General features: G+C 61.6%; 2 protein-coding genes and 1 pseudogene across 6 annotated transcripts; 1 reads left to right on the top strand and 2 right to left on the bottom strand.

Moving 5' to 3' along the window:
- Positions 1-6,217: 6,217 nt before the first annotated feature.
- On the bottom strand, positions 6,218-7,715 carry TMEM121 (transmembrane protein 121). The gene has a single exon (XM_037048571.1). It carries the CDS (start codon positions 7,527-7,529, stop codon positions 6,573-6,575), a length of 957 nt encoding a protein of 318 aa, XP_036904466.1. The 5' UTR covers positions 7,530-7,715; the 3' UTR covers positions 6,218-6,572.
- Positions 7,716-9,423: 1,708 nt separating this feature from the next.
- On the bottom strand, positions 9,424-26,096 carry TEDC1 (tubulin epsilon and delta complex 1). Of its 5 annotated transcripts, XR_005066832.1 has the most exons (9): positions 25,888-26,096; positions 25,720-25,798; positions 25,119-25,321; positions 24,597-24,752; positions 23,440-23,538; positions 21,150-21,236; positions 20,616-20,774; positions 19,219-19,604; positions 9,424-9,452 (listed from the first exon to the last, which is right to left on the bottom strand). XR_005066832.1 is itself a non-coding variant. In XM_037048531.1 (8 exons), exons 1-8 carry the CDS (start codon positions 26,026-26,028, stop codon positions 19,281-19,283), a joined length of 1,248 nt encoding a protein of 415 aa, XP_036904426.1. In that variant the 5' UTR covers positions 26,029-26,096; the 3' UTR covers positions 16,484-19,280. The 5 variants fall into 5 exon arrangements, 4 of the variants coding, with proteins under 4 accessions (XP_036904426.1, XP_036904435.1, XP_036904442.1 ...); XM_037048531.1 differs by lacking the exon at positions 9,424-9,452 and having other exon boundaries at positions 16,484-19,604; XM_037048540.1 differs by lacking the exons at positions 9,424-9,452; positions 21,150-21,236 and having other exon boundaries at positions 16,484-19,604.
- LOC118989940 (uncharacterized) lies at positions 15,369-15,467 on the top strand (annotated as a pseudogene).
- Positions 26,097-26,909: the final 813 nt, after the last annotated feature.

Below are 26,909 nucleotides of genomic sequence, written 5' to 3'. Positions count from 1 at the left end.
ATTGGGTGGAACTTTGTATCATTTCTTGGATGTGAAACTAAACCCAAAGACGAATTCCAGGGGCCTCCTCTGCTGCATTGGGGGCGGACCCACCTGATACGATTCCTTCCCGGCAGGAGGCTCGGGAGCAAGTTTTCTGCCGCGTCCACTCACAGACTGAAGACCTCGGAGTCCATCAGGAGGGCAGAGGAGAAGGCAGCTGTAATCTGGGGGCGACGGGAGGGTGTGAGAAGTGGACCATTGTTACCAGTTTTCCTGTCTGCACCCAGCAGGGCAGAGGCCAGCTGTGAGTGAAGTCGCTGGCTGCACGGCTCTTCCCAGTTCCCGGGCATGTGTGTCCCAGGGATGCCTGGTGTGTCCTGGGGGGAGGACGATGGGCGCCCATGCGAGGGGGCAGGGCTCTGGACACTCTGTTCAGGGGTTTGGAAACTTTAGGTCGTTTTTATGTAAAATGCTCTGTCAGCCTGGGCAGGGACTGTGGCCGTGACTGTGGTGGTGACTGTGAGGGTTGGAGACGGGCCCGCCCGCACAGCACCGGTTTGTGATAATGCGGCACATGCAGCGCATTCATCCCTGCACGTGCAGGGGGGGGGAAATGCAAGTTCCAGCAGCTTCCATCAGCTGAAGGGACCTGCGTAGGCTTGTGGCGGGAAGTCGCCGGCGAGCCTCACCCAGCGCAAGCACAGTAAACACCAGGGGGCGCACAGGGTTTCTGGACACAAGGGCCAGCAAGGGGCGGGTGCAGGCGGAGGTCAGGGCTGCTTTCCTATCTGGGGTCCCCTTCCTGGAATGCCTGCCCTCGGGGGACCTCTCTGGGTTCCCGATTTTGTGCTCACCTCTGAAGTCTGAGTTTAAAGGTGTGTTTTCAAAACAGACAACATTCTCATGTGGACCAAAGGCAGCGTCTCTTTGTGACCCTGGAGCCCAGTTCCAATGTGTCACTGAACCTTCCAACCCGAGGTGGCTGGATGTGCCCTGAGGCCCCGCTACACCCAGCAGTGAGGCCAGCCCCACGCAGCTCCGGGTCTGAGCCGGCCCGCTGCAGGACACGTGCACCCTGGACAACGGGCACCAGAGGCATGTGAAAGACCCCCGATGGTGACAGTCGGTGACCTGGTGTCATGCTCACAGCACCGAGAGCAGGTGACACCACGCAGAGGCAGGGGGACCCAGGACGGAATGGTGCAGCACCCAGCATGACGACACAGGTACGCCCCAAGGGGACCCGGAGCATTTATCTTGCACAGGCGAGTCTCGGGGACAAGCAGGGACAGCCCTTCAGCAAGTCAGCTTGTCACTGCAAGTCCTGGTGGCTTTGCGGTTCGTTCCTGCGCCTGGACCCCCAGCCAGCGACATGAGGTAGAGCTTCTCAGTGGGAGTGTCTAGGAAACCTGCAAGGTGCTCAGGGTGGCCCTTTTCGCCCAAAAATGTTTTCGCACCACCCTCACGTTTGAGTGAAGGTTCGGTGGACATCAGGTCGCAGGTGCGGAGCTCCTTTTCTCCGGGGCGCTACAGTCCTCCCTCACCGTCCCCTGTGTCCCATGGGGCTGAGAAGCCCAAAGTCACCGTGACTCCTACTCCTTTCTGGGGTGACCTGCTCTTTGGCTGACACTTTTTCAATCTTCCCTCTTTTTTCTGACATTCTTACACTTCACATAATTGCGAGTGGGTGCGTTTTCCTCACTGTCTCTCCTTTTGGAATGTTATGTAATCTTTCACCTTTGGGACCTGTGAGGACGCAGCAGGTTGGGGTCCCAGAAGCCAGACCCGCCCCCACCACCCACCCACCCACACACCCACACACCCACACACCCACACACACACACCCGCCTCAGGTGGGCGGGGTCCCGGCAGCAGCGCAAGGCTGGGGCTCGGGACCCCCCTGTGGCCACCCGGAGGCATTGCACGTTCTGCCCGCCGTGCTTCCCCCGGTGGGGCGCTCTGGCTATCGAGCTTTAGGGGCGGTCCCACCTGCCTGAGTACTTGGGCACCATGGGGACCAAGGGATCCTCTTCTCCCCCGCTCCAACGCTGGTTGTGGTCCCGTCCTGGTGTGACGTCACGCGGCGGAGAGGCCTGTCCTGAGAGCACCCCCCACCCCCACCCTGCTCCCCCTGCACTGCGCCAGGCCCACCCCCCTGTGCGACTTCTGTCTTTCCGAAGACGCAGAGCCGCCCTCCTGGCAGGGAAGACTCAGCCCAACCCCAGCGCCCAGGGACGCCTGGGGCGCGGCCCAGCATGCTACCGCCTGGCACTCCCCACCCAGCTTCTCTGCAGCGACCCGTGGTGGCCTGAAAACTGCCCTCGAGTTCTCAGCGCCGCGTGAGCTCCCACGCCAGTGAGTGCCAGTGCGGAGCTTCCCCGTGTTCAGCCTTGTGCCATGAAGAGTGAATAATCTTCTTCGTCCTTGCCTACTGTCGCCAACTCGGGGCTCCCGTCGCCCTGAGCCCCCATTCTTGGCCACGCGGATGGTGGGGCGCAGCTTTCCCCAGTAAAATCTCGCAGAGCTCAACGTGGTGAAGGGGATTTGGTGTCCCGGCCAAGGTTCGGCGGACGCACGTGAGCAGTGCTACACAGCGTATCTACTTCACCTGCAACATTCCTTCCCTGTTCAGTGCAGGTTGGGAGTTTCTTTGGGGAACTGGCAGTAAAGCAAAGGATGGAACATGAGCATTTATTAGCGTTCTCTCCCCAAACAGCACCAAAATGAGAATTCTGACAACAGTAGGTGCTTATCTACCCTTTCCACACTCCAGGACTGTCCTCGGCATGTCACATGGGCAGCTCATTTAGTCCCCATGGTGCCCAGCTTACTGAGGGGAAGCTGTGCTGAAGGCCCAGTCTGATTCGCACTGGGAGCAAGTGAGCTCAGAGCTCTCTGGCAGACTGAGCCTCGTAGAACCGTGCTGCCCAGCCTGACTCCCAGGAGACTGCCAGAGACTGCCGGAAACTGGTCTAGGGGTGCCTGAGATCGGGTGGGGACATCCACCCACACATCTGGAAGGGGGGCTGTCTCTCCAGCCAGCACCGGCAAGGTTCAAGGAGGGCTCATCCCACTCTGGGGTGTCAGCAGGGGTAGCTCTCCAGACAGCCATTATGACTATGTGTTGTCCTCAACCTTCTCGGATCTGCTGAGGGCTGTGAGGAGGCAGCATCTGACCTTGACTGGGGAGAGGGGCTGCAAGGACACCCACTCCACCCTCCCAGCCAGACCCCCCCAGAGACTGGCTGCACCACCTCCACTCTCCTGTCCACTCCCTCGGGACCTCATTCAAGTGTCCGTCCACCCCACAGTCCACAGGCCACTCCCTCAAGCAGCCGGTGGCTTCCTGATCGACTGGTGGGCATCTCAGCCCACCTCTCCCACCCAAGCCCCCTCAGCCCCTCCAGCTCCTTGCTGGGCCCTTCCCCATCTCACTGAGTCTGTAGGGGCTCGGCGGGTTCTGGGCCTTGGCTTGTCCTTCCATCGCTCTCTCAGTGCCCCTCCCATCCCAGGCCCCCTTCTAAGATGGGCACCAACACCCCAAAGCCCAGGCCCTTAACAAGGTTCCGATTCCTCAAGAGCCCCTGTGACCTCCCGCCTGCATGCAGTACTCCATGTCAGTCACACACCCCTGATGGTTCAGGCCTGGGCTCCCCCGACTTTCTCCCTGACCTCACCTCCAAACCCAGGGTCACCAAGTCCCACGGTCCCACCCCTTGCCACTCACCACCCTCTCCAACACCCTCGAGCACTCTTGCTGGGCTGCCCAGGGTCCCTGCACAGTGGCCTCCTCCCGCTCTGACCAGTCTCACCACGGCTCACTCTGACCAGGATGGGTGCCCAAACGTAAGCCCAAGCCCCTGCCCCTGCCATGCCCACACCCATGTCCACCCTCTGGGCCAGCACCCACCATGCTTGAGTCAGGCCCAGCAGCCCCAAAGCTGACCCCCCCGTGGCCTCAGCATCTGCACTAGCTCCCACCACCCTGGTCCTCCCTGGTCCGCTCTGCTGGTGCTCCGCTCGGTCTGGCAGTCCCACAAGGCCAGCTCCCTGCTGGGCTCAGCACCCAGGCTGCTCAGGCGTGCAGGCAGCCGACCCGCCATCAAGACTGGTGGCTGACAAGTAAGGTAATGAAGGACACAGGGACAGCCAGCTGGCCTCTTCGGCTCCAGGCCATCACAGGCTGCCTCGGGAAGCAGAGAAGGGACAGATGGAACATGGCCATTTCCCACCCCATTCCCAAGTGGGAGCCAGAGGACACACCTCTCAGGCCACGACCGACAAAGGCCCCTCGACCCCAGCTCTGCACTCCAGGTCATGGGTGTATGGGTCCCTCGCCAGTGGCCTCAGAGACATAGCGGAAGGGCTCATGAGCCCTCATCAAACCAAGTCAGAACAGAGTAAGGATAACGGCCAGAGCATGAGAGGCCAGGGAGGCGGTGCCCAGGTGGACAGGCATTCCCAGGGGTCTGTGAGCCCTGGCCTTCTTCTCTGCCCTGGGAGGAAGCCACGCTCAGGGACCCAGCTCCCACCTGACTGGGCAGCATGCGGCCTCAGGCAGAGCTGCCCCCAGCAGCATCCCCGGCACTGCCCCCTGACCATCTCCTCAGGAAGATGCTCAAAGGGGAAGCGTCAGAACAGGCAGGAGCCCAGGATCGACAGTCAGGGGAGCATGGCAGTCAGACCCTCTCCAACCCCACTCTCCGGGCCTGCCATCACACGGCTGAGCTGTTTCCACAGGCTCCCCAGCAGAGACCAGGCAGGGACAGGATGGACCAGCTCTGGCCTCATGGGGAGGAGGGGCAGCTCAGGCCTGGACACCCAGAACGGGAGCTGGCCCTGCAGGCCTTGCCCTCTGGTCCTCCCGGGCCACACCCTCCCAAGACAGCACCCACAGGCTGCTCCACTGGCCCTGACTCAATGCAGCCCCACCCACTCCCCGAACCAAGGTGGCTCCCCCGGCCGCCCCTCTTTCCCACAGCTTCTGCCCTCTCCCCGTCCACTTGCCAACCTGGCTGACCCCCAGGCTCTGCATGCCAAGAAGAGGATCTGCCTGCTCGCCCCTGGGGTTCCTTGCTGCCCACAGAGCTGCCGGTCCAGGGGCAGGTTGTGGCCTTGGTGTAATTCCTGCACAGCTGAGGAAAGTTATCCTAGAAGCCAGCTGGCTACAGAGCAGGTGGTTCCCAGAGGCCAAAGCCCCCGTGGCAGTGAGCTTGGGCATGGGAGGGTGAGAGGAGAGCAGGTGCATGGGGTGAGGCTGCCATCTGCCCATGGGCCCCCTGTGATGTTCCAGCCAAGCCCTGAACCTCCACTGGAGGAAAAGGGCTCCCAGAGGACCCTCTGCGCACCAGTTCCCACCCTTCTGAGGAGGCTGGTATAGACCCCCAGGTGTCAGGGGCCTAGGCCTTGCATCAGGAAGTGCCACCAGGCTCCACGATGCTTCATGACAACTGACAAGGTGTGTAACTACCACCCAGTCACCATGCAAGGCGTCCTCAGACGGCCATGGCAACCTCCTTCCCAGGTGCTCCAGGAGCTCCCCGCCCCCCGCGTCTGGCAGGTGCCTGGGTTACTGGGGGAGGCCAGGTAAGAGAGCTGTAGGTGGACCTCGGCATGCTGGCCTCTCTGGCCACCCGGGTGCCATGTTGCCTGAGCCAGGGCTGCTGTGGGCTCCTTGTGGCCTGGGCCACGGCCAGGCTGCGAGGGCCACCTGGCCAGCAAGGCTGGGATGTCTGGCTCTCGCTGTGGTGGGCTGAGGGAGACTCCTGGCACCAGAGCAGAATTAGGGTCTCGGGGACATTTCTGGGCCTGAGGTACCTGTGCACCGTTGAGTTGGGGGTGGGTTAGGGCAGTAGTCCCCAACCTTTTTGGTACCAGGGACCGGTTTTGTCCTGTGGAGAAAAACAATTCTTCCACAGACTGGGGTGGGGGGATGGCTTGGTGATGACTAAAACACATTGCATTCAAGCTCACCTCCTGCTGTGCAGCCCTGTTCCTAACAGGCGCAGGGTTTGGGGACCCCCAGGTTAAGGTGCTCCAGAAGAGCCGAGTGAGGGACATGACCTCTGGGGATGGGGACCGTGAGCCTGGAGGGAGGGCTCCCCAGGACAGCAGCGGGTCTCTCCCACCCAGGAGCTCCTGAGAGCCCCCTGGGGGGTGTCACTCACTCCCACCCCCTCCTCCCACCCCTTCCCCAGGGTGTGGCAAACAGCACAGTGAGACTGCGGGTACAAAACTGTAAACACGAGTCTTTAAAATGACAGAGGCCTGCTCAGCCCCAAACTCTGAGTCTGAGGCCCCCACTGAGGGACCCCAAAGGACCAGACCTCATCCCCCTCTGTCCTTCCTTCCCACCCAGGATATCTGGGAGGGCCTTTCCACACGCACACACTGCCCTGCTCTGGGGTGGGTGGGGGAGGCGGGCTGAGATCAGTGATCCGAGTGGGTCCCTGAGATGAGAAGCAGCTGCAGACCTGACCCTGGGGCACCTGGCCCCGGGGGGAGCCCGCCCCCACCCCATCCCATGCACACTGCAGGCCCCACCAGCCAGCGTCTGTGCCCGCAGGCATCCTGGGGCCGTGGGGGCCCTGTCACGTGTCCAGGGCATCGCGAGTGGGCGAGGGCCCATGGGGGTGGCCAGGTGGGCCATGCAGTGGCGGGGGTGGTGGCACCGAGTTGCGCTGCGAGGGCGGCGGCTGCAGCTCCAGGGAGAGCGAAGGCGGCGGGAAGTCGCGCACCTGGCGACGGTACTCGAGGAAGGTGCAGGCCTTGGTGGCAAGCGCCACCACGTTCTTGCCAACGAAGATGGCCGAGACGCGGCTGTCCCGGAAGAGCGCCATGTTGGCGGCACGCGCCAGCACTGCCACCACGTTGACGGTGGCGAGGCTGAGCACCGGGTAGAGCATCATCTTCTGTGGCGCGATGTGCTCGCCCTGCATGCTGACCTCACTGAGCGCCACACACGGCAGCACCAGCAGCAGCATGTAGCAGTAGAAGAAGGTGAGGCCCTCCGCCCACAGCGGCAGTCCCGTGCGCGGCGGCTCCCACAGGTTGGCCTGCATGTCCAGCAGGTCCAGCAGATCCAGCGCCACCCAGAAGAGGCGGCCACGCAGGTCCTCCCGCTTGCGGAAGGTGCGCACGTACTCCATGCGGTCGAGCGCCACCAGCAGCAGGAAGAGGCCCGGCACGCACACTGACAGCAGCAGCGTCAGCGCCTTGCGTGCCACCGGGTCGGACGCGCCCCGCCGCGCAGCCTTGTAGTTCTGGAAGATGAAGTAGAGCTTGATCTCCAGCACAAAGATGTAGAGGAACCAGAGGATCATGGCGTAGCCACGCTTGGCCGTTCGCACCTCAGCGCCCACCCACACGGCCACATAGCGCAGCACCAGCAGGAAGCACACGTCGCCCACCAGCACAATGATGCACACACCGATCTTGCGCGGGCCCTGGTTCTGCTCCACCAGGTAGGCGTCCATGATTGCCATGCTGCCCATGATCACCAGCGTGGTCAGGCACACGTGGCGCCGGTCCGGGGGCGGCAACACCATGGTGGGCCGCCGGGACCTTGGCCTGGGGACACGTGGCCCCCACGTGAGGCGGGACGAGGCCCGGCAGTGGTGGCGCTCAGCCCGCGGACATGGCGCAGTGAGGCCCGTCCAGCCGCCCCGAGGGCGCCACTGCTCCTGGCCTGAGAACTCAGAACCTGGGAAGACGACAGAAGACAGAGTCAGGGAGCCGTGGGGGACTGCCTCCCCCACCCCCGCGACTAGCCAGAGCTCCCGGTGGCACCGACGCGCCGCCCATGCGCGCCCGGACCGGGAGCTGCAGCAGGACCTCCAGGGGGCGCTGCAGCCCAACCTGAGACCCGAGATCTGCCGGCCGCAGCCGGGAAATTAAACGGAACGGAAGTGGCTTCTCCGCCGCGCGCATCCCCGGGGTCCCGGTTGTTCCTCCCTTCTGGGCCCACGCCACCACCCCTCAGGCTCTGGTGGCCTGTGTCTCACGCCCGTGGCCGTTACCACGGGGATTCGGGCGTCTTCTCTCCCCATCGGCGCTGCTCTGGGTGGGGACGTGGGCCTGTACCCTCAGTTCTGGGCCCTGGAGGAGAGCGGGAGGCCAGCGGAGGCCCAGGCCGCATCCTGAGACCCGGGTTTTGTGATCCAGGACGGAGTGGTCCAAGTCCTGAGATTCTAGCCCGCAAGCCTCTCCATGCCTCCCTACCCCTGCTTTGCAACTCACCCCCTTGCCCCAGCCGGCTGAGTCTCCCCACAGGTCCACCCTCCACAGGCACGTGGATCACCCACTGCCCTGCTCCCACCATGGCTCCCACAGCCTTGGGAGGCTGGCGCCCTGGCCGCATCCTCTGCTGTGCTTGCCCCTGCACCTGGCCAGCACACCCACACTGCATTGCTCCCTGGGAAGGGGTGGCCCCCTGCACCTCTATGTAAGGCTTTGGAAGCTGCCCTCGCCTATGCCCACTTGGACCCGTTTTGGGTCCGAAGCCTTAAGCCCCTCTCACGCCACTGGCGCCTGTTGGAAAGACACACCTGGGCAGGGTCAGGACAGGGGGTGAAGGAGGCCCACACACACTCCCCCGCCCAGAAGTCCATAGCAGGCTCACTTCCAGCCCAGCCCCTCACCCAATTCTCTCCCCACCACAGCCTGGCCCCAGGGCTCTGATTACTGGCCTGTCTAGACAGGGACATGACATTTAATGTCACTCCTGAGTCTGGAGCAAGTGCTTGGCTGGCTCCTGATGACAAAGCGGCCCCCACTGACCAGAGGAGGCCCTCACCTGGGGGTCCTGGCGGCCACACACAGGACTCCTACCACTCTGAGCTCAGACACCTGGAGTCAAAGGTGCCCCTGCCTCCACAGTTCATGAGTTCCTGCTCCCCACCCACACACCCACCCTGTTCTCAACCCCACTGTGTCGGCATGCTGGTCCCAGGGAGACCCCCACACACACACACTCCCGGCCTCCTCTGGCTGCAGCAGCGGCCTGGGGATTTCCTTCCCCAGCGCACCCAGCCAAATTGCCAGAGAGCCACTGCACAACTAGCCCCTTCCCCGCATCCACTTCCCCGCGTTCTCACTTCCGCTGCCACCTCTCAAACCCGGGTGCAGACCCCCATCGCCACGCGAGCGCACAGAGCGAACCCCGCCCCGAGCCACCGAAGCAGAGCAGGACCTGCCCAGCCCTCTCCAGCCGCCCTGGCCGTCCGGTGCCGCCGCACGCCCTCCGCCTGGCACGCACGGATCTGCGGCCTGGGCCCCTCACCACCCTCCAGTCCCTCGCTCTAGCCCCCACCCAGAATAATCACCCTCCGTGTCCACGAGTGGGGCAGCCAGGGCCGTCGCCCTCCACTCGCCCCCCGCCGCCAGCCCCCACCGGACAGAGGGCAGAGATGGGGCTGGGCCGCTCCCCGCGCGTTGCGCCTCCGCTCCTCCGTCCAGGCCTCACCCCTGCGCTGCGCCCGCATCCCACAGTCCCTGCGTCAGGCAGACGGGGCGCCCAGGCCCGGCCCCTTACCAGCTATAGGAATGCAACCGCCCTCCCGGCTGGTGCCTACCCACCACCCGCAAGCTGCCGCGCTCCTTGGCTGGGCCGCCCGGCTGCACCCCGCACCCCTGCCCGAGGCCCCGCCCCGCGCCCCACGTGCCCCACGGCCTGCGGGGATGGGGGTCCGGCGCCGGTTGCCACGGCAACAGCACTGCGCAGGAGCGGCGGCGGCTGGCATTGGGGAGCCAGACGCCCCCAGGGTCCAAGCGCAGACCCCAGAAATCACTGCACCCTTCCTCACCCGCAGCCCGAGAGCCTTCCTCGGTGCCCCAGTCTCTCTGCGTCCTGAATTTCTATAGCAGCCCCCGCCCGGGCCGCCTACCCGGGGACCCGCCCTGGCCCTCTACAGTAGGCCTCTGGGAACCATTCCGGCCCCGGGAAACTGACCCTGACTGACGAAGGGGCCAGGCTGACCGCGGCTCTCTGCAGGCGGTGCACGGGGCCCCTGTGTGACCCGTGGGAACAGACCCAGAAACACCCAGTTAGATCATACGTTTAGGTCTGTGATCCTTTTTGAGTTACATTAGATGTGTGTTGTAAGAAAGGGATCTGTTGTGGGTTATATTGCGGCCACCCCAGCCCTGGCTGGTGTAGCTCAGTGGATTGAGGCTGTGAACCAAAGGATCGCGGTTCGATACCCAGTCAGGGCACATGCCTGGGGTGCAGGCCAAGTCCCCCAGTGGGGGGCACGTGATAGGCAAACACACATTGATGTTTCTCTCCCTTTCTCCCTCCCTTCCTCTCTCTCTCTATTTAAAGATAAATAAATAAAAGACTGCTGAAGCCCCCGTACCTGTACCCCGTACCTGTACCTGGGACCTTATTTGGAAATACAGTTGACCCTTGAACAGTGCAGGTTTGAACTGCACAGGTCCACTACCACGAATTGGCAAAACCTGCGACCCACATTCTAGGGTCAACTGTAGAGCCTTCGCCCATTTCATCCAGCTAAATCGATGACATCTGAGCACAAGGACTAATGTCCACCTAAGGAGAGAGATTTGAAGACCCACAGACTGGGGAGGGAAGGAGGCCCGTGAGGATGGAGGCGGAGGTCAGAGCCGCAGCAGCAATCCAAGGACACTGAGGCCTGCTGGCCACCCCTGCCTTGGAGAGGCCTAGAGCGTGTCTTTCGAGTCCCCCGAGGCCCACACCTTGAACTCAGCAGCCCCAGGACACTAATCCAGGGCCTGGTCCTGACACCATTTGTTGGGAACACTACTCTTTCCCCATTGGGTTGTCTTGGTTCTCTCAGCATTGGTGGTGGCCGAGACATGGAGACAAGCACAGGCCCTTCGACAGAGGACTGGATAAAGATGCCTCGGTGCATACGTACAATGGAACACCACTCGGCCATAAGGAAAGACAAAATACTGCCATTTGTGGCAACTTGGACATACCTTGGGAACATCATGCTAAGCGAAATAAGTCAGTGTGGCAAGGCTAAGAACCACACGAGTTCACTCCTTTGTGGAGTAAAACAGACTTGTGGACACAAACCACAGTGGATGGGGACCAGAGGGAGGGGTAAGGTGGCGAAGGGTAAAGGGGGCCGAGCAGATGGTGATCGGAGATGATCTGACTTTGGGGGGCGGCCACATCATGCAGTATACAGATCGCGTATCACAGAATTCTACACTTGAAACCTATCTGATCCTGTTAACCAGCATCACCCCAATAAATGTAATTTTAAAAATCAATTAACCATAATGTGAGTGTGTCTAGATTATCAGCTCTGTTCCGCTGGTGTGGACGAGGTCTCTTCTGCCCACGGCACACCAGCGCTCTGCAGCCTCGCGGGGAGTTCTCGCTCCAGCACCTGTGCATCCTGCCGCCACGTTCTTCTGTTTTAAGGCTGTTTTAGCTTTTCCGCATCCCTTGCATTTTTGTACAGAATCAGTTTGTCAGTTCCAAAACAGCTGGGATGCTGAGAGGGTTGTACTGAACCGTTAGAACAGTTTGGGGGTGAAAGGCATCTTTCCACTTGCTCAGGTCTTTGTTACTTTTCTGACAATCTTTTGTAGTTTTCAGATCACAAGTTTTGCTCTACCTTTGTTAAGTTTATTCCTAAGTATATTATTCTTTTTGGCGCTGTCATAAACGTAATTGTCTTCTGAATGTCGTTTTTGGTGTTTCTAATGTATAGAAATGCAGTGGACTTTTGCATGCTGATCTTGTCCCTGGCAACCTCACCAAACTCATTTGTCAGTCGTAATTACTTTTGTGGATTCCTCACAGGTTTCTCTATACAAGATCATGTCATCTGCAAGTAGAGGTATTTAATTTCTTCCTGGATGCCGTCTGTTTCTTGACTAATGGCCCTGGCTGCACTGTCCAGTACGGCGCTGAACAGGAGGGGACAGAGTGCACATCCCTGCCTGTTCCTGGTCCCAGGGAGGTGCTTCCGTCATTCACCCCGAGTGTGACATGAGCTGACGAGTCCTGGTGGGTTCCTTTCAGCAGGCGTGGAAAGTCCCTTCTGTTCCTAGTTTGCTGAGGCAGCCGGTAAAATCTTCCCTAAGGTGTAAGGATGGCCTGACAGAGTTTCCCCGACCTAACATCCACATGCAAAAAAATCTCCAACCGAAACCTTACATCTTTACAAAGATTAGCACAACATGGATCACAGGTCTAAATGTAAAACTGTAAAACTTTGAGAAGAAATATGAAAGAAAATCTTCATGACCTGTGGCTGGGCAAAAAAACCCTCAGACACGAGCCCAGAAGCACAGCCCCACGAGTGCAGTGTGAACTGGACACATCGTGGTGAAAGCCTTGCTTGGTGAGAGAGAAAGGGCAAGTGACAGACGGGGGGACAGTGTCTGCAGACCACCCACGGGGCCAAAGACAGGACACAGAATGTCTTTATCCGAACTCTGTGGCCAGCCACTTCCCCACAGAGGGCAGATGGTGGCAAGTGAGCCAGTGAGGGGACGGTCAACGTCAGAAAATGTGGATGTTACTGCTGAGCCACCTCCACACACCTAGTAACACGGCCAGGAGTGAACAGCTGCTGGAGGCTAGGGTGCATGGGGTTCACGGGTGCACGGGGTTCAGGGTGAGATGGCAGATTTCAGCCCAGACCTGTCAGTGGCTCCCGTAATTCCAAGTGAGCTGGAAACGTTGGTCAGAAGACAGATGTGTTCTGGCTCCACCGGCCACTTAAAAGCAGAGGCCGCATCCCCACAGCAGATGCAGACTAACCACCTCAGCAAGAGGGCCGCCAGCGTCGGGCGGTGTTAGCCTCACACTGAAGGGATGCAGGGCTGTCGCGAAGGGTCCCAGGGGCGCCCTGCATGGGGACCTCCTTCACGTCGGTGCGGGAAGACACGGTCCTTGGATAGGACAAGAGGCGCCCAGGTGGCGAAAGGCGGGGCACTAGGAAGGGACTGGCCACTGTGGCACCCCCTGGGCCCGCGCAGACCAGAGTCCAGGGCATCGCACTGGGCCCATGTCCGAGGTGGGCTCTGTGCACTCGCCTCCCAATCTACGCCGATATTCAGGAGAATCATTCTTTTGCTGAAATCAGAAATTTCTCGGGTGAAAAATGCATCCTCAAGATTCGGGTGAGGTCAGGTATTGCTTGTTCAGTATCTCAAGCCCAGAAAGAGGAGTTGATTTTCACAGGAGATGACATTGACCTTGTACCAGATTCAGCCGCTTTGACTCAGCAAGCCATGGTCCTCAAAAACAACGGAATCAGAATTGTTTGTGTCTGTTTCTGAGGCAAAGACAGCTCAGCCGGCTGATGAAGGAGACCCGGGCTGCTTGCTGCAGGAACAGCGAGAGGCCGGATGACCCTGCAGACCTATCTGGGACATTTTAAAGATGCAGCAAAAGCCATGCGTGGGGTGGGGGCACCAACTACACGAAAGCTGAAAACGAGAATAGGAAGGGACAGCTGCCTCGAGCTACAGGAACCTGGCTGACCTGCAGCGCTGACCTGGGCTGCAGGGACAAGGTCAGAGAGCAGAGGGCCCGCCCTGTGACAAGGTCACTGGGACCTGCAACAGTGCTGGGGGAGGGGCCAGACTACTGTCCTGTGGCTGCAGTAACAAATGACCACACGGGGACTTACAACTACGCGAATTGACTCAGGCCAGAATCCCAGAGGCTCTGGGGGAGGGCCCTCCCGGCCCAGCCCCCAGGTGTCCATGTGGCTCACAGCCCGGGCTACAACCCCCCTCTCTCGGCCGGGCCTGTCTCATCTCACGGCCCCGCCTGTGTCACTGAACTCAGGGCCGACTTGCTTAATCCGGGATGATCTCCTTATCTCAGGAGCCTTGGCTTGACTTAATCAGTCCTGCAGGACCTCTTTCCAATCAGGTCGCGTTCACAGCTCATGGGGATGAGAACAGGCACGGTGAGGCCTGTGTCCACACTAAGCTTTCTGACCGGCCTTTCCTCTAGTCCCCTCCCCCTGCCATGTCCTTCCTTCCCTGTGTCCAGGGCTGGGCTCTCAGCCACAGGTCCAGCATGAGCAGGCAGGAGGTTTGGGGCGGAGCAAACGCACAATCAGCCTGAAGTCAGAGGGGCCAGCTCCGAGCTCTCAGAGACCAGGATGCACAGAACTGGGCTAAGCCAGGACCCACCTGTGGGCAGGGATGGAAACAAGTGTGTGTGCACCCATCGCACTGGCCCCCAGACCCTCATCCTTGGTGTGCCTCAGGATGCCTTGCAGAAGTGACTGCTTGGGGCTGGGGCAGGAAAGTTCAGGGTGAGCCTCAAGCAGCTCATGGCCCCAAAGGTGAGGGGACTCCCAGGGATGACGGGCGGGTTGAAGGGTCCATGGGCTGCGCCTGGACCAGCTGAGCGTCGCAGTGACAGGAACAGTGGCAACCCTTTGGAGATACAAAGCCATGGGTCCAGGCTTTGTGAACTGGACGAAGTGAAGGCTGTGCACCCTTGCCACCTCCAGGAGGCTGGTGGGCGTTCCGCCACTGACGCAGGTGAGCGTCGCCTGGGGTGCAAGTCTGATCAGGAGTGAGCGACCCACTCTCCCCACGGAGGGGCCCTCCACAGTTGCGGCACACTTCTCGGTGGGGCGCTGCCCAGGGCCCAGGGGCAGGGGTCACTTCCGTGCTAATCCTACCGAGGGAGCATGGCCCAGGGGCTCCTCCGAAGTGGTCCTGGGAGTCAGGTTGGGGAGACGGAGGGGAGGGGACAAGAGGTGCACACAGGGGACCCACGAGCCTGTCCTCGGGGCAGTGGGATGTGGGGGGTCTGTGGGGGGTGATTTCCTGACTCGGGAAGCTGTAGCTTCGGGAACACTCTGAGGGTGAGGGCGACAGGCGCCCTTGCAGCGGCTTATTGCCGGATGGTGCAGAACACACAGGTGCAGATCTGCACGAACAGCCTGCTGTGCGAGCATCACACGGATACACACACGTCACACATGGTGGGAGGGGACGAAACATGCATGTTGACCCAGGAAGTTGGGAGCTTTGGGAACTTCTGCAGGTTTATTTGTAATTATTTTTAGTGAAAAGCTTTAAAAATCAGTAACTACAGGTCTTTACATTAAGACTAAAGGGAAACCATGATTACACTTGTCCATGCAGAAAAGGCGTTACTGGAACGCAATAGCTGCCCACAGCACAATAGAAAAGGAGCCCCTGTGGCGGGGGCTCCCAGCCGGTCACAGGCAGCCCGTCCGGTGTGAGACAGAGGCAGGCTGGCGCTCAGTGTCCTGAGAAAGCTGCCTCTGCATCACGCTGCCGACGGAGGTGGCGTCTGGATGGATGGAGACCAGAGGTTAAAGGAGATGCAGGGCAGGATGACCTGCAGAGGGAAGCATGCTCTAAAATCAACGTGAATTGTAGCAGTTGCTTCAGCAACACCTAGAAAGATTGGGACAATACACAGATTAATGTGGCCCCTGAGCAAGGATGATGTGCAAATTCCTGATGTGTTTTATATTTTTAAATAAGAGAAAATGTTAATTGTAAGAACCGAAACACACAAAAGCAATGAACTCAAAACTACATTTAAAATTCTGTTCAACAAGGGAAACCATGAGCAAATTTTAAAGCAGACAACAGAATGGAGAAGATATTTGTAATGCGTGAAACCAACAGATTCATATCTTGAGTTTTTGGAGCTGGTGAGGAGCAGCTTTTTAAAAGCCACAGTCCCCAAAGGACTCGACCAGGCAGTTCACAGAGAGGACACCCACAAAGCCGGGCAAGTGCACAGAGATGCTCAGATACAGGGACCGAAGTCCTGGAAACTAGGAGTGGGCTCAGCACCTGCTCACCTGGTGCACCTGTGAAAGGTGCAGGATGGAGAGAGGGGGGCACAACCATGAACTTGGCTGCTGGCTGCATGTGGACTGGCAGGTGCCATTGGTCTGCTCCTGCAGGGGTGTGTGCCCAGGGCCCAAGAGCAGGGTCTGCAGTTGGGGCTGAGAGTCAGGGGCAGCCCAGGTGCCGTGTGTGGGAGATGGACGGGTAGACGTGACAGACTGGGGGTGCTATTGGCTGGACAGAGCAGCCCTTGGCCGTGCATGCAGCCTCGAGGGCGGAGCTTTAACACAGGACAGCGGGAAACACACACACACCCCCCCCAGCAGTTGGGGCCACGGTCCCCAGACTCCCTGGGTGCCACAGGGAGCTCTCGGGCTCTCTTGGGGTTTCGAGGGAAGCACAGAACACTCGGCATGCTGGATGCCTTGGGGATGTTTCCACTGAGCTCAGGCTCTCACAGGCGGGTCCCAGTGCAAAGCTGGGGTCACCACAGCTGCTGAGATGAGTGGCCTGCCAATGCCAGGCCAAAAAGCCACCGAGCCTCCGGTAACCAGGTAGCAGTGTCTGGGCTGAAGGTTGAAAAAGGGGGGCAGAGCCCCACAGGGCCAGACACCCTATTATTACATAAGTACAGCTCTTTAAGAATTAAGTTTTTTTTTCAATTTTTGTTATTGTTGCTTTTTTTCCCCCTGAAGTGATACCAAGTCATTAGGACCGAAATACGTGTTGCTCGGCCCTAACACGCTGAACTGCTGGATGTTTCCTTTGGGCGAGGGGCATAGAGAAGTGTTGAGTGGTACCGGCCCCTGGACAAGAGGGCAGGGCCTCTGATTAGGGGGTGCGGCCAGCAGGACCTCAGACCCAGAGAAATGTGGGGGGTTGCTGGCTGGCCCCTGATCCCCCCACATGCCAGGGTCTTGGGGGGCAAACAGTTTTCTCCATCAGGCCCAGAGATCTACAAAACCAAACTAAGAGGAGAACCACATGCACCCCAAAGCTCACAGCAGCCAAGACACACACATAACCCCATCTGCAATGGAGCAATGGATGACCTAACACGACCCCTCCCCATCACAGAAGGTCCCCCAGCCTCGACAAGGACATTCTGATGCCCACTGCAACACAGGTGGGCCTTGAGGTCGTGCTGTGTCTGACCCTGGAGTGAGATCCATGGGGACAGAGTAGGGCTGGGGCTTCGGGTGCAAAGCGGCAGAGGTTCAGACCAGGGAGACGAGGAAGCTTGGGAAGAGCGAGCAGGCTCTGCAGGGGCCGGGGCAGGACGAGCCCGTGCTCCCAGCCCTGCCTTACGCCGGCCCCACAACTTCCAGTGGTTGTGGAGGAGTCATGACCCCCCCTCCCCGTTATCTGACTTCCTGTTTCCTGTGCTTGAAGGTGCCTGTCCTTTGGTTTTGATCATTTTCTACGCTTTTTTTTTCAACACAACAGTTCTGTGTTCTCTGCTTTTTTTAATTCTTAGAGGGGAGGGAGGGAGGGAGGGAGGAAGAGAGAGACACATCAAGCGATGATTGCTTCTCGCGCATCCCCAACTGGGGCTGCTGGCAGCCCATGTGCCCAGACTGGCAATTGAACTGGCAACCTTGCTGTGTGTAGGCCTGCCCTCAACCCACCGCGCTCCACCAGCCAGCGCTCTGCACCAACTCCTTACCAACTACAGACGCCACAAATGAACTCCTGCTCTGGCTGGTCTGCGCTCTCTGTGCAGTGTTTGGAAGAGCAGAGCCCCCTGGTTAGGGGTCTGATTCTCTCGACCTTCGGAGGCCACACTCCTCAGAGCAGCGTCCTACCTCCTGCGGGGCCCTGTCCCTGTGGGTCCCCTGCTGCAGCCCTCGGAAGACATGCCGTGCTGACTGGACCCCACCAGTGCAGGCTGTGGCTGTCCTACAGGCCTGGGTGGTGGGGCAGGGTGTCCCCTGGTGTCAGGCCTGTGCACCAGAGGACTGAGGCTACCTGGGGCTGGGGGCACTGGGGTGACATGTACCCTTGCGGTAGAGGGGACAGGGAATCAGAGGTGCCAGCCTATGTGGGGGCTACGGGCCCGCCATCTGCCCAACCCAATTTCCGCGTGGTGAGGCAGCCAGATTTCAGACCCAGTGGGCAGGACTGCTGCCACTCTGACACCCGAAGCTCTGCTGCCCGTCCCTACAGCCTTAGGACAATCCTGCGCCCCTGGGGCTGCTCTCCTTGTCTGGGCCTCGCAGGCGGAGGCTGCAGTCCTAGACACAGGCACTGGGGGTGACGGAGAGCGTAAGGGCTACGCATCAGTTTCAGAAGTGACAGCTCCATTTATTCATCTAGGTTCTTAACAACCAGGGTCAGAAGGGCTGGTGGCCATCGTGGCCACCGGCACTCCACATGGCCCAGGGCACAGCAGGGGGACGGCTGCAGGAAGTCCAGGAGTGACCTCACATGTCCCCAGGGTGCAGGTGGAGGACCAGGCCCCCTGTGTCCAGGGCCATAGCTAGAGTCAACAGGGAGTGACGGGACCCAGGGCAGCTGGGGCAGTGGCCCTGAGGGCGTGGAGAGAGGCTTCAGGCCAGGACAGTGGGTGCAGGCCTAGGGACTCTCTGTCCTGGGGACTGGCCCCCAGGACAAGCTCAGGGATACACAGGAGAGGCTGAGGAGAGACCTTTCTAGCAGGAGGATGGTGGGCAGGAGGCCCAGGGGGTGGGAGTGGCCACAGGCCCAAGCTGGCCAGCGGTAGCTACAGGAGGCAGCCCTCCTACCAGCCCTTTTGCTGGCCCAGCAGCAGCTGGGCTTTGGGACTTGACTGTCCTGGGAAGAGGGGAGCCTGCAGAAGGGACAGCACTGAGGCGGCCTGCGCCTCCTGGGGGGCCATTGTGGCAGCAGCTGAGGGCACACCCCCTGCACACAGACAGCTCTTTGTCAGGACTGAGCCCTGCTTGCCGAGCAACCTCAGGAACAAAGCCCCTCTGTCCACGGTGGCCTCCCCCTCCCCCCACGCACCACCTCTCCCCCCGTTCCAGGTGCCCCCCCACACATGCCAGGCGCAGGCGCAGCCCAGGTGGCACAGTGACAGCCAGGATGAGGAACACAGAAGGCGTCCAGGGCAATGCCCTCCCCCAGGGCCCTGACACCACCCTGTGCTGCAGGCCCCGCCCAGGCCAGGAGCCACTGCCAGGGTCTCCCTCCCGCTCACGACCCCAGACAGCAATCTAAGAGTGTGGTGGAAGTGCAGCCAACAGCCTGGCCCCTGCAGGGTGGCCTCCACATTCACTTCTGAGTCCCCTCTCAACCCTGAAAGCCCATGGCCACCTCACTGGACTCGCCATGACCTCCTGAGTGTGGAATATCTATGCAGCTCCACTGCTGTTGGCCTGAGGCCAAGATCTGTCCAAAGTGGGGGCTGAACCCAGGGCCTGGAGGCTGGGATCCTGCTTCTATGTCGACCCTGCGGCCACTCAGCGTGGAATCTGCCTGTCTGAGGCTGGGCCAGGTCACAAGAGTTGTCCTCAGCGTCCAGGCGGCAGGATCCAGATGAGGCTGGGCAGGGCTTCCGCCAGCCTGGCCAGCTGCTGCTGACACTGGGCCTGGAGCTGGCGCAGCATCTCCTCCAAGCAGGTCTCCCGGCTCTGCAGCACCCTGATCACCTGGGCAGCCTGCAGGCCCAGGCCCGCTGGCACCCCGGCCTCAGTCCTCACCAGCCGGTGGGGCCCATGGGCCCGGGCCAGGCCCCCACCTTGCTCCCAGGCCTGCTGCAGGACCACCAGCTCCTGACCCACAGCCTCCTGTGCGGCCTGCTGGGCGATGGTGCACTCTGGGCCCTGGCCTCCAACCTGCAATGGGAGAAGCAGTGACTTGGGAGCTGAGAACAGCCACATCCAGCCCAGGACTCTGGCTTCAGGTCCCCTTGGCACCCACTCAGCCCTGACGGTGGCCCCTACTGCCCCCACAGACCCCACCCACACCCTGAGAGGGGCTTCCAGCCTAGACCCCTCAGCTCCCAGGGAGCAGAGACCCACCCCGCACCAGCTCGAAGGCCCAGCCTCTCCAGGCTCTAGTCCACTCTCACGGAGCCCTTGAACCCTGAGCAGCAGCTGTGGGTCCCCAGGGACAAGGCGAGAACCCTGCAGGACCTGAGCCCTCAGGGCACCAGCTGTGGGCCCACCTTGCTCACCAGGGTGGGGGTTTGGGAGTAAGGCTTGATGGCTCCCTGCAGGCCAAGTCTCTTGGGGCCCATTCAGAGTGCAGAAGACCCACCCCTAGGACAGCCACCCTCCAGCCCCACAGCCACTCTAGGGGAAACCACCCACTACTCACTGCTGAATGCAGGAGGGGAGCATGGGGTGGGGTAGACTCAAGGGACACTGGACTGGGGACACAGCCCACTGGGGCCACCTGTGGTCCAGTGGGGGATGGTGTAAGAAGCTTCAAACACATCCGCAGGGAACTGCCCTGATCCTGAGCCCCATGGGTTCCCAACTAGAAAGCACTGAAGGGCCTGAGCTGTGACAAGTGCCAGCCTCATTCCTGGCATGAAAGCCCCTGCGGACATCAGCTGTCACCACCAGGGTGGGGAGCAGACATGAACAGCAAAGAGACAGCAGGGTGGCTGCAGGCCCCACAGAGAACCCCCTGAAGACTTTAGGGGGGAGCCACACCCACAGGTTCAGGTGCCTCTGAGAAGAAAGCCAGGAGCCCAGGCGCTCGCCTGCCCACCAGCCAGAGGAACAGGCCAAGTGGGTGGGAGCTGGCAGGGATGAGGGGCTTCGAGGGGCTGGGAGGGGGCCTTCCCTGTGCACCCCACTGTCATCTCCAAACGCCAGCCAGCAGCCGGGCACTCTCACCCTGGCCTCCCAGGCCGCCCGCCGGGCCCCCGCCGCCACTCGCAGCTCCTCCTGCAGGGCCTGCAGCTGCAGCTGCAGCTCCTCAGTCCCAAAGTCGCAGGGCCTGTGCACAGATGAGGGCTGTGGGGCCTCCAGGGGGCAGGCTCCCAGGACCGTGTCCTGCAGAGGGAGACCCAAGTGAGGGTAGCACAGGCGCAGCGCTGCACACACAGCCCAGCTCCTGACTGGCAGGGACAGAGGCCCAGGTCACACAGCCAGCTGGACAGCCAGCTGGACAGCTAGTGTCACCCAGGCAGGCCTGGAGGCCAGTGGGCACAAAGGCCAGGCCCCTGCAGGCCCCTGAGAAGTGTGAGCCTCCCCAGGAAGTGGCAGAGTGGGAGGGGGCCACTGGATGTGTTGAAGGAGCCCCCAAACTCAGCACGGCAGGCCTGGGTACAAGGCTGGCTTTAGGCCAGGCTGGGGTGTGGCCTCAGGGCTGCTGCATCAGGGCCAGGGAAGGGGGACAGGAGAGGGGAGGGGACTAAGAGTCCTGACCATCCAGGGCCAGAAGACCACCTCCCGGCGCCGCCACTCCAGAGCAGCCTCCAGGCGTGCGTTCTCACTCTCCAGCCTCTGCAGCAGCTGCAACACAAGCCAGAGCCCAGGCTGAGGCAGAACTCCTAGGGCACTCAGGCCCCAGCACTGGGACTCCACCCAGCACCCACCCCTCCCAGCCACCTTGGCACAGCCCTGGCGCAGCCATCTCCCTGCGCCACAGAGCAGCCCACCTCCACGCACAACCAGGCCTCCAAGCAGGCCTGTGGTCCCCCACACCAGCCCCAACTGCAAGCCCCTCAGGGTCAGTGGTCAGCCCAGGGACCCCAACATGGGACCTCTGTCCCACATCCTTCACTAACTGGGAGCTGCACCCTGGAGGCTGCTGGGGGAGGGGAACCCCAAGCCAGGGCAGAGGCTGTGGAGTGCCCAGGGAAGTGGTGGAGAAGACGCCCAGCCCTCTTGAAGCCCTGCAGCACCCCCGCCCAGCACGCACGGCTGGTGCCCACGGACCCTGCGCCCCGAGAGCCCGGTGCTCGTGGACACTGCAGGAGCACATGGGCACCCAGGTGGCCCAGAGCTGACTGACTGGTCACCACACTCCACACTTCCGGCCCCTGCAGAGTGGCCAGTGACAACGACCACCTGAGGGCCCACCACAAACTGGGGAGGGGCAGTCCAGCCCCCATCCCCCTGGGCACCCCTGGGCCAGGCCCCTGCTGTGGCTCCTTTCTGAACACGTGGCCAGGTGCTGGCCATAGGCACAGCTCCTTCCAGAAGATGGAAGAGTACCGGCCCTATAGGAACCTAGGAGCATGTTCTGGGGCGAGGACGAGCATCCAGAACATGGCAGCCACCTTGTGGGCCAAACACAAGCTTGGCGAGGCCACCACTCACAGGAGACCAGTGCACTGGTCCCTACACTACTGCACCAGTGATCCAGGGTCTGCCCTAGCCAGGGGAGGACCCTTGCTCTCCCCCTCATCCCTGGCCCCACAGATACCCCAGATGATGGCCAGGCAGCCAGGCACCTGCTGCTGTAGGTGGAACCTGATCAGGGGCCAGATGGGGGTGGCCTTGAATAGCTGACTGAGGGCCCAGCCCAGCACATTGCCAGTGCAAGTGGAGGCAGGCCTGCGGCGGCAAGAACCAGACTGCAGCCTGGGGGACCCACAGCCTGGGAGGGCTGAGACAGGCGGAGCACGCAGCCCACATGCTCACACCACAGCTACATGTGTGCACACATGCACACTGGCCAAGAACAGTCCCACAGGCCATGGGAAAGGGGGGCGGGCAGGCACTGTGGAGGGGAAGGCCACAGTCCCCTCCCTCCTGAGGGCTGGGGGTGGCTGGGGCCCCGATGTATGAGGAAAGGTTCAGCCAGCCACCACGGATCGTTCCAGATGTCTTTGGAAGCCTTCCCGGGAGTGTAGACCCTGTGCATGGGTGGCCCAGGCTCCCACCAATTCCCCATCCAGAAGCCGAGGAAGGAAGCCAACCACAGCCTCTGGCAACCTGGCCACCCTGTCCGTGGCCCTGAGGCACCAACAGGCGAAGCCTCCAGGAAGAGGGGGAGCTGCCTGCATCCAACCCCCCCACCCCCCCAGGAACCAGGGACTGGGGATCAGGCAGTATTAGGCTGGAGCTGGCACAGCCTTTGCTCTGCTAATGTGGGGACTGGGATAGCAAGCCAGGCCCTCACAAAGTCACCCTTAAAGAGGACAGAACCAAGAGCACCTCAGACATCCAGGTGCCACCTCAACACCTCCAGGGCCCAGACAGCCCTTCCCCACCTGGGTGGGGCCCAAAGAGATATCAGCCAGGGACACAGGCTCAGAGGACATCCCTGCCTGGCAGGCACCTGACCCCACAACGGAAGGCAGACCCCCTGCGAACATACAGTTTGGGAGCTGGGGTCTGCTAGGCCAGGAAGCAGGGACTACACTGGCCTCAGCACCCCTCCCAGGCCAGGCAGTACCAGCCTCACAGTCTGGACGCCAGAGCCCAGACCTCAAGGGACAGCAGCCCACCACCAGCTGACACCTGCAGAAGCTGGAACACTGCAGTGCTCACCCTCGATTCCACCACCACCCTTGGCCCTGCCCGTGCAGGCCACCTATGCACATAATAGCCGGTCCACACTGCCGAGGTGCCAGGCGGTCTGGGGGCCGGAGAGGCCTCTGGACGTGTGCTTATCCCCCACACCAGCAAGGTGCTGGGCTTGACAAACAGAAAGCGTGCAAACCCAGGACCTCCCTTGGCCCCTCCCACTTCAGCCAACCAGCCTCACCTGCTGGCCACTCTCAGGGTCCCTGAGCAGCTCCGTTTCGGCAACAGACAGGTGGCCCAGGCAGCGGTCACTGTGGCAGCCTCGAGTGAACCAGTGGATCTAAAACAGGCAGCATGAAGCTGGGGTGAGCCAGGGCCTGCAGAGCCGCCTTACAGATGAGGGCACAGGCGCAGAGAGGCACAGCTAGCCACAGCAGTCCAGGGCAGGACGACCCTCAGCCCCTTCGGGCCAGCCCTGAGCTGGCCACAGGCCCTGGGCAGTGCCACCATGGCCGCCCATCCCACCTAGCCCCGGGGGCATGGTGGGGGTAGAGAGGGATGCCCCTGCTTCCTTCCCCCCTCAGCTCATCAAGTGCCAAGACCATGTGCTGAGAGAAACAGCCTATGGATAAGCTCAGCAGTCCGGCAGGGCCCATAGTGGAATGCAGAGCAACCTGCCTGGGCCTGGGGGCAGAGAGGGCTCCCCAGCCAGGTGAGCCTGCAGATGGCAAGCAGGTTAACATGTGGTATGTCCCAAACAGCAGGAGCTGAGGCCAGGAAAGAGGAAATGAGAAGCTCTAGGAGAAACCAGCCAAGCAGAAAACCCTCTGCCAGAGGTGGTGATGTGGGCTGGAGGGGTCTGGGCACCAAGGAGCCCTGCACCAGAAGGAGCCCCAGGCCACCTGCCCAGGCATCTCTTGGCCCAGACCTTGCAATGGGCCTGTGGGGGGACACCTGCACCTGCCAACTGAGTCCTATCAGCTCTCAGAACACACAGGACTGCCTACTGCTCACCAGCCCACACCCAGGGCGCAATGAGAGAATGGAGTGCCCAGGCAGTGACTTCCCCAAGGCCTGGACCCTGTTCCATTGCTCAGTAACACAGAACCTGAGACCTGTAGGGACTTCTGGGGACAGAAAGGCCAAGCCCACAGGTGTTGCCCAGCTCCACATGCCCCAGGCCCCCTCCTGGGCCACCTGGAACCCTGGGCTCAGGCTCCTCGCCACCTCAAGGCAATGCCCAACCAGTCACCCCAAGCCAGGCCTGGGAGGCCTATGTCCGGCCAAAGGCCAAGGCCACAGCCCTTGTTGGACAGGCCACAGGCAGCAAGCAGCAGCCTGACAGCCAGGAGCTAAGAGGGCAGCTGCTGCTGGATGGAGAGTTCTCAAGGGCACTACCTTGCCCAGGAGGGCACACTGCTCCTGCTGACTGGCCATCAGGGTTCGCCACCGGAACCGCAGCTTTCCCATCAGCCACTGAAGGTGGCGGATGTCCACGGGGCCATCTGCTTCCACTCCTGGTGCAGGCAGGCCTGGGCTGGCCAGGATGTCACACTGGAGAGGGAGTGAGGGTCAGGCCCTGCTCCCACCCACGGCAGAGACCCCAAAATGGGAAGAAGGGAAGCCGCTGAGAGATTGAGCCGTGGAGTCCTTAGGGCACCAGGGGAAGGGTGGGGGCAGAGCTGTGCGCACACCCCACTGCTTGCCCAGAAGGACAAGCAGGGAAAGCAGGGGCTAGGGCGCCGGACAGGGAGGCCAGTGGAGGCCCAGCCCCCATGCCCTTGCTGGGGCTGCAGGATGACAACACTGACCCCCACAGCGCTGTCCTGAGGGCGGCCAGGCCTGTCCTGGCAGGTCTGGCAGGCCGCCCAAGGTCTCAGGTCCACGACTGGGACTGGCCCACTCCCACCGCACACCCACCTCACACACAGGCATCTCGTCGCCCAGGTGCACGCGGGTCTGGGCCAGCAGCTGCTCGGGCAGGGGCTCGCGGGCCAGGAGCCAGGAAAGAGCCAGGAGCAGTTCCCGACTGCCCCGGGAACCGTCCTCGGGGAGCTGAGTGAGCCCCTGTCGGGGGTAGCCCTGGGAGAGCAGCTCTGACTTCACCCAGCGGGCTTGGGCCTCTGGGAGTATGAGAAGGGCGGCTCAGGGGACTACCTACTGGAAGGGATAGCACCCAGACCCCTAAGGGACCCCCACCATGACTCCCCAAAAAGGACCCTGAGGGCGTTGGGGTTTAACCAGGATAAAGAGGTGAGCGGGGGTTTAGAGGTGGGAGGGGCTAGAGCCTATGGGGCGGGACTTACTGGAGGCCGCTGGGCTGACGCGAGGGGCTTTGCAAGGCGATAGGACCAGAGCCTACCAGGGGGGAACCCCGGAAGCAGGTCCCACTGGCGCGGGGCTTACATGGATGGGCGTGGCCAGGCCCTCCGCAACAGGATTTTAAGGAGGGATTGGGTGACCAGAGTGGGCGGGGCCCGAGATTAGAGTATCCTATAGAGCCCACGGGCGCGGGGCTTACCCGGGGCGGGGGAGGCCGTGGAGCCGCCAGCCCGCAGCTGCGAGAGCACGCGGAAGAGCAGCTGCCAGAGCGCAGGGGCCTGAGGGCAAAAGAGGGAAGCTGTCAGCAAGCCCCGCTGCCTCCCTGCGGGGCCCCAGCTGGCCCGGATGCCTGCCCTGCGGGTCTCACCGCCTCCGGAAGGTCGAACTTGGCGCGGCGAAATGTCTCGGGGCTGGGACCGGCGGGCAGCGTCCGACTCAACGCGGCGAGGGCCTCCGGCAAGGCCCTCGCCGCATCCGCCGGGTCCACCCGGCGCCGCCGCCGCCCCATGCAGCCGGCAGCCGGCACCCGCCTCGCTGGACCGCGCGGCACCGCCGATGAGTCACCCCGTCCTATTCCCGCGCTTGTGTTACCGCTGCCGCTTCCGCGCTCTCTCTGCTTGGATTGGGCCACGACCCCTAACCCGGCCCAATGAGCGACGCCTCGGGCGAGTGAGTGCAGTCTGACTTGGCCGCTGCGGAGGCACTTCCGGTCTAGCGGGGACCAATGGCGGTAGGTGTTCCGATGGAGTCCGAGTCCGCTCTGTGCTGACCAATTGGGGCGACACTCGACACCATGGACTCCGCCAATCAAAGCTTTACCCTTTGCACCAAACGGGTAGCTTAGCCAGTACTGGAAGGTCTTCGCCCGCGCTCTGGAGCCCCTGCATCCGGGAGGTTCGCGCAAGTGGGCACCAGGGACCCCCCGGCGACCCTCCACCTCCGCGATGCCCTTTCCTGCCTGGCCGCCAGGGGTCGCCCGGACGCTGCAGCACGCACCAGGACTGGAACGCAGTGGCCAACGCTGGGGCGCCGGGGACGGCTCAGCTCCGCCGCCCGCGAGCGAGAGGTCCCTCTGGGAAGGCCAGCGACTCTCCCCACCATAACCTACATGTACAAACTTCCCGGGCCCGGTCCATTCTCTGTACTGCCAGCCCGCCCAGCCTGCCCTGTCTTGCACCCATAGTCTCTCCGTCCCAACATTAAAGAGCCAAGTCTTTGAGGGAACATATGGAAAGCGGTTTGGAGGTTCTTTCAGAGTTAGACACAGGTTTACCCTACAGTGCCAGTATTGGAATGCACGAGAACTGGGTTCACATACACAAAAGTGCACAGCAGCTTTGTTCATGGCAGCCCAAAACTAAACAACAATGCAGCCGGCTCAGCAGTAAA

Source organism: Sturnira hondurensis, unplaced genomic scaffold, assembly GCF_014824575.4.
Source record: "Sturnira hondurensis isolate 20B ecotype Veracruz unplaced genomic scaffold, ASM1482457v3 Scaffold0000780, whole genome shotgun sequence".
NCBI lineage: Eukaryota > Metazoa > Chordata > Mammalia > Chiroptera > Phyllostomidae > Sturnira > Sturnira hondurensis.
The sequence above is the reverse complement of the archived record's forward strand: the minus strand, read 5'-3'. Positions and strand labels throughout refer to the sequence as shown.

Bases quoted from the DNA above. Each gene is read 5' to 3' on its own strand.
- TEDC1 (XM_037048531.1), bottom strand. From the start codon at position 26,028: ATGGGGCGGCGGCGGCGCCGGGTGGACCCGGCGGATGCGGCGAGGGCC. The intron at 25,322-25,719 runs GTAAGCCCCGCG...TCATACTCCCAG, and splicing joins CACGGCCTCCCCCGCCCCGG to AGGCCCAAGCCCGCTGGGTG. The intron at 24,753-25,118 runs GTGGGTGTGCGG...CTCCCTCTCCAG, and splicing joins ACGAGATGCCTGTGTGTGAG to TGTGACATCCTGGCCAGCCC.
- TMEM121 (XM_037048571.1), bottom strand. From the start codon at position 7,529: ATGGTGTTGCCGCCCCCGGACCGGCGCCACGTGTGCCTGACCACGCTG.